At 46.4% G+C, this 11,415-nt stretch overlaps 1 protein-coding gene across 1 annotated transcript in view; it reads right to left on the bottom strand.

The window, feature by feature from the left end:
* Positions 1 to 2,445: 2,445 nt before the first annotated feature.
* LOC146355944 (uncharacterized) overlaps positions 2,446 to 11,415 on the bottom strand; it is a 30,531-nt gene continuing 21,561 nt past the window's right edge. The window contains exon 8 of the mRNA XM_084830764.1: positions 2,446 to 5,673. Within this exon, the coding sequence (XP_084686890.1) occupies positions 4,846 to 5,673 (828 nt within the window). The 3' untranslated portion in view covers positions 2,446 to 4,845. The remainder of the gene's footprint in view (positions 5,674 to 11,415) is intronic.

The following is an 11,415-nucleotide window of genomic DNA, read 5'->3' as shown; positions in this document are numbered from 1 at the left end:
TGACCAAAAGAGGGGCCTGGACTCAGTGGCGGTGCAAGGTGCCCCAATGCTCGAGGCGGGGGGATGCCTGCTGCCACTGCTGCAACACAGAAGCAGCAGCACCCTCTGCCTCCTCTCCCTCCACCCCAGATGAGAGATCGAGTGGGTGGCGTCTCCAGTGGTGTGTTGCCCAGGCCTCAGTGCCATGCTTTGAGGCCTCTTTCCTCAAAGCACGGCATTGAGAGTTAGCCCTGGAGGTTGCCTGTAGAGAAGCTGCTGTCTCAGAGTCTGTTTAAAGCAGGAAAAAGTGCAGGCTAGCTTCAGATTGGGTTCAGTTTAGGATCAGGCTTTAGGCCTTAAGAAGCAGTTCACCAAATAAAGCAAGTTTAAGGATTCAGCATATCAGTTAAGTTTTAGAAAACACAGGAAAAAAGGATCCAGACCTTGCAAGCCACGGCCTTCCCAAATCACCTACTCTTTGTCAGCTGTCCCCTCCAACCCCATTGAACAGAGGATCTCCCCTCAATAGGTCTCCCATTCGCTATTGTTAAGAATCCTCCTTCCTGAATAGGAATCACCATTCCGGGGGGGGGGGGGGGGCAACTGACCTACACTCCCAGCCACTGAAAGCCAGTGCTGATCAAGAGTTCACACACAGCCTCCTTTGCTTTTCAAAGGAGGCCCTCCAATCAGATTCACTGCAGCAGCAGTTGGGCCCATCTAAATAAGGAGGCAAGCTCGAGAGGGAGCCAACTCTGAGTGCAAGGAGCCCCAGTGACAAAGCGTCAGCAAACAAGCGAGTTAAGCAACTGTGTGAGTTTAGCAACAGAGGGAGGAAGCCGGGGTGGTGAACTCTTCCGTCCTTACTCCATACTCACAGTAACTGTAAATAACTATAATTTCCCCAACTTCTCGTAGTAAACAACCAAGTTTTCCAGGGAGAAAACACCCAAATAAAAAAACAGTTATGAAGGTAGAAAGCCAGCAGGGGGGTGGGGGCTATCCAGTGTATTGCACTGGGTGCAATAAATGATCTGGAATTAGGAGCGAGCAGCGAAGCGGCCAAGTTTGCTGCTGACAGCAAATTATTTAGGGTGGTTAAAACAAAAAGGGATTGTGAAGAGCTCCAAAAGGATTGCTCCAAACTGGGAGAATGGGCAACTAAATGGCAAATGCTGTTCAATGTAAGCAAGTGTAATGTGATACATGTTGGGGCAAAAAATCCCAACTTCAAGTATAGCCTGATGGGATCCAAGCTAGCGGTGACCGACCAGGAAGGAGACCTTGGGGTTGTGGTGCACAGCTCAGTGAAGATGTCAACCCAGTGTGCGGCTGCTGTAAAAAAGGCAAGCTCCATGTGAGGCATAATTAGAAAAGGAATTGAGAATGAAACTGCCAATATCATATTGCCCCTATACAAATCCATGCTGCAGCCACACTTGGAATACTTTGTCCAGTTCTGGTCACCACAACTAAAAAGATATTGTAGAGTTGGGAAAGTGCAGAAAAGGGCAACTAAAATGATTATGGGGCTGGAGCATCTCCCCCATGAGAGAAGGTTACAACAGCTCTTTGTGACATATCTTGACCCTACAACATGGAGAGACAAAACCCTTAAATCACCCATGTGTTCATTACTATTTTAGAGCTGAAGTCTCTGTCCCATGTTGCATCTATGCTCAGAACATACATAGCCAAACATAGCGTCAAACAACAAAAACAATCCTAAGTCAAAACCTCCCACCCTAAATGACCCAGTCTGGGCTTAAGGCCAGGAGACAGTCCCCAGATACTGAGAGCACGCATCCCTGGCCTTCCCGAAGGGATGAAGCGGAGAGGGCCCGTCAGCGAATGATGACTGCCCTCCCCAACCTGTCATTATTGCTGAGTGCCCCCAAATGCATGCATATGCCTGCACAGAAGGGACTGACTAGGCCTTAAACCTCTGAAGATAGAGTAACAAAGGCAAGAGCTACAAAGAAATGGGCTTGAGGGCTAAGATCTGGAGCACAAATATGGGCGCTCTCGCATCAGTGGTCATGTTCGCTGGTGACGTGCAGTTGTTAGAGTTCTTACAAGATGGCCAACTCCTCTTTTCCTTTCACCTAAGAAGTGGTTCCATGTTCTCACACTGCCCAGGCAGTAGAGGATTGTTCTTTCCTATTTCTTCCTCCTCCCAGTGTCCCAAACATTTTGCCAGCCCAAGTCTGCTTTAGGGGGCAGTAAGTGACCCTCCTCATTATCATCTTCAGAAATTTCCTCTGCTTTCAGAAGTGGCACATCTAAGACTTCACAAATGGCCGCCAGTTGTCTTCTGTAGACTGTGGTGAAAAGGTCTTTCACAGTAGTTGACAATACCCAATAGCTGCCCCTTTGGGGGAGAATTATTATTTCTTTCATTTCTATACAGCCCAGTAGCCGAGGCTCCCTAAGGCAGTTAACAATTCATTAAAAACATATACAAACTACAACATTATAAACTTTATAATATTATACTCAAAAGTGGTCTAGTATTTGTTTAAGATACAACGTTTAAAACAAATGGAATTCAGTACACAATTTCAAGAACAGCCCTATTCAAGACAGCGGACAAAAGTGCCCCCTCATAGGCCATTAAATGCGAGAGCAGTCTGAACCTGGCACCAAAATGAATCCACTTTTGGTGGCAGACAGGCCTCAGTGGGGAGATGGTTCCACAACTGGGGGTTCACCACTGAAAAGGCCCACTCCCTTGTTGCCACCTTTCAAGTCTCTGTCGGAGGAGGAACTTGGAAGCCCCTGATAATGATTGTAGTGTCCGGGTAGGTTCATGTCGGGAGGGATGTTCCATCAGGTACTGCGGTCCCGGGTCATGTAAGGCCTTACAGCGTACAAGCAGCACCTTGAATCGGGTTCAGAAACATGCAGGCAGCCAATTCAAGGGGGCGAGAATTGGTCTTACGTGCTCAGACTTTCTGGTCCCAGTTGTTAATCTGACTGCTGCATTTTGCACCATCTGCAGCTTCTGAACAGTCTTCGAGGGCAGCCTCATGTAGAGTGCACTGCAGTGTTCTAACCTGGAGATGACCAGAGAATAGATTACTGAAACCAGGTTATCCCTGTCCAGAAAAGGGCGTAGAGAATGAAAATGTCCTGCAGCATGCCTGCTGGTGGAACTCTCAATGTAGTGGGGAAGGCATGTTTTTTTTCTCCATCATACTGCAGTTCAAAATCCAGGACAAGGAACTCTCATGCAATGCAATCTTACCCTAGTAACACAAAAAACAGCATAAAGATGATGGTTGCTAGAAGAGGGCTCCTTCTCACAGTCTCCTCCCAGAGACTGATGTCAGCAACAAACAGACCTGGAGTCAACACACAGGAGAATTCCTCTGGCATTACATTTAAGACTGAGATGCTTATCATAGAATAGTAGGGTTGGAAGGGGCCTACAAGGCCATCGAGTCCAACCCCCTGCTCAATGCAGGAATCATTCTTCTTAAGGCAATACAATGCCTTATTGCTTCTTAAGGCAATACAATGTGCGGCATCATTCCTGGTCCCAGGGACTCTGCCCTCCCCATCTGGATTTGGGCCTGAAAGACCGATGGAAAGTGTGGGTGCATGGAAGGTATGTTGTCAGAAAGCACAATTTGTGACATTGCACAACATCATCACTGATCACGGGACAAGTCAATTAAGCTATGGGCCTTAGATTCCAGTTCTCTGGCTTTGTGGAGCTTGAGCAAGCCTGGGAAAGGCTTCTCTGGTCTTAAGTTAGCAGGTGTTTTGATCAATTAATATATACTGACTGAAGCTACACAGATCAGAAGCAAAGGCTGCTGCCTTAACAGACATGCCCCGTGATCAGTGAAGATGTTGTGCAATGTCACAAATTGTGCTCGCATATAAAGTAGCGCCCCTTGCCCAATGGACACACAATTTTCCATATTCCTTCAGGCCCAAATCGAGATGGGGAGTGCCTGGAAGCAGCAAAGACGCCCCATGTTGTTCTGGTCCTGTGTTGCCTTATGAAGCATCTGGGCCTTGCTGTCTTGCAGGAGGAATCCTTGATAAGTTGACCCATGCCTGCTCGTTGTATGCATCAGTAGCAGACCTGTACATGAAGTGCTGTCTTGACCTCAGGAAATCACATGTCCAAACTGAAGGATTAGGCACTGCACATGGAGTCCACTAGATTTCCTCTGCAACATCAAATGCATCTGAAAACTGTGGAATACTGGTAACATTCTACCTTTAGAATGATGCAGAGCACGCATGACATAACTCTGAGAGCAGTTGGTGCCATCGGCTTTAATGGGGCAGGAAAACCGTAATAACTTTGGACCCACTGCTTAGAACCTCACCAAGCCAATGGAAACCTCCCTCCCTTAATAAGCCAAAATACAAAGGATAGATTTTCACCAAAGTTTGAAAAAAATGATCTTGCCTTTCCAAAAAATGGAGATTTATAATTTCTCCCCTGTGTTATTAGCTTGACACTGAGTGAGATGTTTCTTCTGACTGAAGCTCTTTTCGCATTCCAAGCAATGATATGGTTTCTGCCCTGTATGAGTTCTTTGATGAAGAGTGAGACGTTCCTTCTTTCTGAAACTCTTTCCACATTGCGAACAGTTACACTGTTTCTCTCCCGTGTGATTTCTTTGATGAGAAGTAACACTGAACTTCTGAATGAAGTTCTTTCGACATTCAAAGCAATTATATGGTTTCTCCCCCATAAGAACTCTTTGATGATCAGTGAGAGTTCTTTTCTAACTGAAGTTGTTACCACACTCTAGGCATTTATAAGGTTTCTCCCCTGTGCGAGTTCTTTGATGACAAGTGAGTTTATGATTTCTCCTGAAGCTCTTTCAGCGCTCCCAACACTCATATGGTTTCTCCCATGTGAGTTCGCTGATGACGAGTGAGATTACGATTGCTCCTGAAGCTCTTCCCGCACTCCAAACACTGATATGGTTTCTCCCCTCTGTGAGTTCTTTGATGAGGAATGAGATTACGATTGCTCCTGAAGCTCTTCCCACACTCCAAACACTGATATGGTTTCTCCCCGGTGTGAGTTCTTTGATGACGAATGAGATTGCACTTCTGAATGAAGTTCTTTCCACATTCAAAGCAATGATATGGTTTCTCCCCTGTGTGAACTCTTTGATGATCAGTGAGAGTTCTTTTCTGACTGAAGTTCTTACCACACTCCAGGCATTTATATGGTTTCTCCCCTGTGTGAGTTCTTTGATGTTGAGAGAGATCGATCTTCTGACAGAAGCCTTTTTCACACTCCAAGCATTTATATGGTTTCTCACCTGTGTGAGTTCTTTGATGACGAGTGAGATTACGATTGCTCCTGAAGCTCTTTCCGCACTCCAAACAATTACATGATTTCTCCCCTGTGTGAGTTCTTTGATGTTGAGTGAGATGTATCCTCTGACTGAAGCTCTTTTCACAGTCCAGACATTTATATGGCTTCTCACCTGTGTGAGTTCTTTGATGACGAGTAAGATGATTCTTCTCCCGGAAACTCTTTCCACATTCCAAGCATTTATATGGTTTCTCCCCTGTGTGAGTTCTTCGATGACAAGTGAGATTATGATTGCTCCTGAAACTCTTTCCACACTCCAAACACTGATACGGCTTCTCCCCTGTGTGAGTTCTTTGATGACAAGTGAGATAACGATTGCTCCTGAAGCTCTTTCCACACTCCAAACACTGATACAGTTTCTCCCCCCTGTGAGTTCTTTGATGGGACTTGAGATGCTTCTTCTCAATGAAGCTCTTTCTGCACTCCAAACACTGATATGGCTTCTCCCCTGTATGAGATAAGAACATAAGAAGAGCCATGCTGGATCAGACCAAGGGTCCATCTACTCCAGCATTCGGTTCACACAGTGGCCAATCAGCTGTCAACCAGGAACCCACAAGCAACACATGAGTGCAACAGCACCCTCCCACCCATGTTCCTCAGCAACTGGTGTATATAGGCTCACTGCCTCTGGTACTGGAGGTAGGACACAGCCATCAAGACTAGTAGCCATTGATAGCCTTTTCCTGCAGAAATTTGTCCAACTTCTGTTTATAACCATCCAAAGTAGGGGCCACCATTACATCCTATGGTAGTGAGTTCCATAGTTTATGCGCTGTGTGAAGAACTCCTTTTTATCTGTCCTGAATCTCCCACCAATCAGCTTCATAGGATGACCCCACTGGGTTCTAGTATGTTGAGAGAGGGAGAAAAATGTTTCCCTAACCACATTCTCCACAATATGCATCAATTTGTACACCTCTATCGTATCTTCCCTTACCCTCCTTTTCTCCAAGCTAAACAATCCCATCTGTTTTAACCATCTCTCATAGGGTAGGTGGTCCAGCCTCTTGATCACTTTAGTTTCCCTTTTCTGCACCAGCTTTCTTTCATGATAATTGAGAAACTTTTTCCGACTAAAGCTCTTTCCGTACTCTTAAGTATTTATATGTTTTTTCAATGTGTGAATTTTGCAATAAGCTTTAACTTTTGATTCAGCATTAGAAGTTTTCCTATGCGTATGGAGCCTATTCTTTTCCAGTCTTTTATATATTTCTTCTTGGATTGTGGTATCATTGTAGCCATAGCCCTGGGAAAGGAATTGTTCCTCCTGTTCCAATTAACTTCAGTTTTCCTCCTCTGCTCATTGCTGTTTATACATTTGTCCTTTTTTGGTGAAATCCCACATGGTTCTGTCTTATTCTCCCCATCCCACCTGTCAACTGCAATGAAAACATGAAATTTCTAAAAGACTGAGTTAGCAACAGAACTTCAAATAATTGAGCACCCTGAATTAAAGATTTCGATAAAGGGAAGAACGGAAAAGACTTAGATGGGATGCACTTCTTGCTATGGACATTACCAGCTCAGGTACTCAGCTATGAATTTCTGAGCCTTTCAGGAAAGAAGCAATCCTGAATCACTGCAGGCTTAGCACCTCCTTTACTGGGCACCCATCCCAAATCGCTCTCTGTTACATTTGAGATGGCTCTGGTAAGCACTTGTCCAAACCTCATGGTTTTCAGCATGGAACCGCTCTTGTCACCACCCAGGAATCTTGTTATACCTCCTTTCTGGCTTGTATGATCAGACCCGGGTCCACACTACTGAACCCTCCTTGATCTTCTGGCCTGTCCACGATCGGCAGGAGTTTGCTTGCTTTTCAGGGCATAGCAAACCCCAGAGTTCTGTTGCTTTCAGGCAGAGCGAAGCAGGTATCTTTCCCATCCCTCCATCCCAGCAAAGGTGGATGTAACCTGGGTATCTGGGTGTCTATGTGTGAAGAGTGACTGGAGGTTGAGAAAAAGACTAAGAGAGAAAAAGCTGGGTCTGGGTTCTGTATACTAACTTCATTTTTGGGTGCTGGCTGCTGGGATTCTATGGTGGGTCAATTCTGTGTTTGCATTTGTTGCAGCTCTTAATGTTTCCAGACCATTGGTTGACTGGATGCTGACTATTGGTTTGATTCTGTTGTGGTTTTTTAAAGTTTTGTATTGATGTCTCACCAGTATTAGCTCCTCTGTGGAATGCTGTTTAAGGGAATGGCAGGATTATGAATGATTTTGTATATAAAAATACACAAGTCCTGGTAGACTGAGAGAAGTGATTTGGAGGTACTGAAACATGCAGTTGAACTGCTCAGGGCCCCAGCGCACCAGACCTTCAACTATGCCTGGTTAGTATCTTCCTCACCATGATTGCACTTGGAAATCCAGAATATCCTTAAGAAGCAAAATAAGGAGCTTTACCAAGAGAGGCCACGATCCCACGGTTCTCCTCCATGATTTGCCAGTGCAGGGCTCTCTGGTGAGAATCCAGCAGTGCCCACTCCTCCTCCGTGAAGCACACAGCAACCTCCTCAAAAGTCACTAGAGCCTGGAGGAAAAAATAAATGTTTCCTTCTCAAGGCTTTGCAAGAGGCATAAGGTCGGCTACAGTGAGAAACAGGATGATGGACTAGATGGGCCTTTCGCCCGGTCCACCAGGGCTCACCTTACGACCGTAGCTTTGCCAGAAGGGAACATAGGGATAGGGGTTCATTCAGGCACTGGGACGGGAGGAGGGGACGGAGGCACCCAGACTGCTCCCTGCCTGTCTCCCCAGGGATCCTTCCCCCTTTAATGAGCTTCCGCCATGCATTAAAAACAAGGTTGTTCAGGCAGGCATTTGGGGTGGGTTAGGGTATTTTTTAGAAATATTGTTTCTAAATGTAGAATTTTATTGTTTTAAATTGTTTTATTATTGTACATGGCCCAGAGTGGCTGGGTGACCAACCAGATGGGCGATTAATAAATTTAATAAATAGAATAAAAATAAAATACCTGATCTGGTTCCACTCCGTCACAAACAAAAAGAGATGGATAAGTGCCCACTGCTGGCATTGCTCCAGCCCCTGCAAGAGAGAAAAGTCATGGGAAGCTAGGAGCACACAGTGTCTCCAAGGCTGACATTACAGTCCTTAACTCTTGGGAAGGAAGCCCCTTGGAACACGATAGGAATGAAGTCCCAGTCAAATAGATAGAATTGCACTGGAAGTGATGCAAGTCCAAGTACACCTGGGCATTACAAGATGTCTCATCCTCGATTTGCCTTTTGATAGTTCAGTTGGGTAAAAATGCGCATGTCCCCCTTGGTGCTCTTAGCCACAAATCAAACTCTTGGTTTCCATGTATAAAGTCTTCAAGTGTTGGAAATTAAACATAGTTCTGCGGTGTGGAAAAGGCTGGAGACAAGCGTCTTCCCCCGAAAGCAATCCAGGGGAATCATAAAAAGGAGGCCAAGGTTCCCTTAGATTCTCCAGAAAGCCAGACCAGGTAGAAATACAGCCACCCCCAAATTAATCCTCACCCTGCAGGGCGACACGTTCGATACCATCCTGCCTGATCCCTCTCTGTGGGGGGCTCTGCCTGGTGTCTGGTGGAGCCCGCTGTGCTGCAGAGAAGTCAGGCCCCACTTCTGTGAACAGACTCTGAACCTGAAAGAGGAATGATGATGCAAGAAATGGAATGAGGAGAAGGATTAGAGAAGGAATGGTAGAGGCAAAAAAAGTTTTGAAGTGAGGTGTGGGGCCTCTCTCCTTGGGAGATTTCCGGAAGGGGTTGGGCAATTAGTAGGGAGATTTCGGATATCCCCCCTCACATTCCTGACCCCCTGGACAAAATGCTCTCACCTGCTGCTCTTTCTGCTTCTCCTCTTCTGCCTGGCTCAGGAGGAAGCCTTCTGCCAGGGCCACCGCCTGGGAACTGGTCTCCGCTCCACATTCTCTCACCCAGCTCGCCATCTCCCCTGGCAGGACAGTCAGGAACTGCTCCAGGATCACCAGGTCCAGGATTTGGTTCCTGGTGTGTCGCTCTGGCTTCAGCCACCGACAGGAAAGATCGTGGAGTTGGTGGCAAACCTCTCGGGGCCCCTCAGACTCCTGGTAGCAGAACTGCCTGAAACGCCGGCGCTGCACATCTGAGCTGACCGTGTCCTCAGCCTGGATCTTCTGCACCGTTCCTTCCCAGAATTCCCCATTGCTCCCGCTCTTGATGGCATCAGAGTCTCCTTGTGCTTCAGCGCCAGCTGAGCCTTGCTTGGCCATCTTTGATCTGTGACCCAAGAATCCTCAAACTGGTCCAAAGGAACTCTTTCCTCTCATGTATCTGGCCAAAGACTGTCATTGGAGGCAGGGCTACTAAGGCTCCTTAAAGGCAAGGCTTTGTTCTGCTAAAGAATCATTACCGTGTCAGGAAAAGACAAAATGTGCAGGACTTCAACTTGTAAGCAGGTCTTGTCCCGGAAGGGAAGTCAGCCAAGACTGAAAGAGAAGTTAGAGGTTTGAGGGGGATCCTTCCCCTGAGAGCCACTGACCACAGCCCCTCACTGGCAGGAGTGTCAGAACACATCTCCTCCCCTCCCCGCACACAGGTCCATCTCTCACCAGTCATCCCCCGAAAACTACATTCCCCCTCTTGGCCCTCCCTTGAGGCTTACCTGCTTTTCATCTAAGTCCCCAGCCACACACCCTCTCTGTGACACCTGCTGCGGCTGCCATCTTCTCCTTGAGACTCTCTTTCATTAATCTATCCTAAAATTGGTTTAAATTAAGGCTGTCAGTCATTTAAATCCATCTTTGTTGATTAGTCTTCTGGTTTTTAAAAGTCAATATATTAAGCAAGAGGATTCATAAATACATACAAGTTAAAAATGCTGATGAACACATATGTTTCTCTTTCAGTAGACTTTGTTTTACGTGATACAATTAAAAAATACCCATCACAGTTCTGCCTGATTTTGTGAGGAATACGGCCTCAGCAGATGGAGGCTCCATTCCTAACTATCCTAGCTAGGCACTGCCTCACTGGAGGCACGAAATGTTCTCACAGGGCAGCATCCTCTGTGCGAGGAGACCGCAAGGTTCTGGTATTATCATTATTATTATTTATAAAATGTATTATACAACCAACAACATACACAAACACACACAAATGGCATCATCAATTGGACAATAAAAAGTGACCAAACTATGCACAAAAAATACTTCCAAGAAATGGACAGCCCTCCTTGTTATAAAGCTCATACCCTTATTCTTCTCAACCGTCCATAAAAAAGTTATATATAGATGAAAATCATTGCTGATGCACCAAAGCTTCCCATAGATGTTCATGAGATATTGGTATACTGAATCCGTCAGTATCCCTATTAGCATGGGAAATAAACGGATGCCAAACTGCATAAAAGTCTTCCTCGGGTCCCTCATCCTTTCCACATGTAACTCAAGGTTTTCCATGAGCGCAATCAACCATAGTTTATCCCTCCGTTGTCGACTGGACATTTTGATTTCTCCAGTTCTGTGCAATCCAGTTCTGTGCAATCCAGAACTGTCACTTGAGGCACAGGTGAACTCAGTGGCACGGAGCACTTTTTTATCAGCTTAGGCTGGTATACCAACTACGCCCTTATCTGGACAGAGATAGCCTAGCTACAGTGATCCATGCTCTGATAACTTCTCGTCTGGACTACCGCAATGCGTTATACGTGGGGCTGCCTTTGAAAACGGTCCGGAAACTTCAGCTGGTCCAAAATAGGGCAGCAAGATTGTTAACAGGGACTGGCCTGCGAGCTCATATTACGCCAGTACTTTTCCAGCTGCACTGGCTGCCAGTCCATTTCCGGGCCCGATTCAAAGTGCTGGTGTTAACATTCAAAGCCCTTAACGGCTTGGGGCCAGGTTACCTGAAGGATCGCCTCCTCCCATATGTGCCTGTCCGGACCTTAAGATCATCGTCAGCGGCCCTTCTCCGTGAGCCCCTGCCAAAGGAAGTGAGGTGGGTGGCTACTAGGAGGAGGGCTTTTTCTGCTGTGGCACCTCGGCTCTGGAATGAGCTCCCTAGTGAGGTTCACCTGGCACCTACATTGTATTCCTTTCGGCGCTAGGT

Source organism: Heloderma suspectum, chromosome 2, assembly GCF_057233095.1.
Source record: "Heloderma suspectum isolate Gila_16-S chromosome 2, 16-S_ref, whole genome shotgun sequence".
Classification (NCBI taxonomy): domain Eukaryota; kingdom Metazoa; phylum Chordata; class Lepidosauria; order Squamata; family Helodermatidae; genus Heloderma; species Heloderma suspectum.
This window is presented reverse-complemented; position numbering and strand designations above follow the sequence as displayed.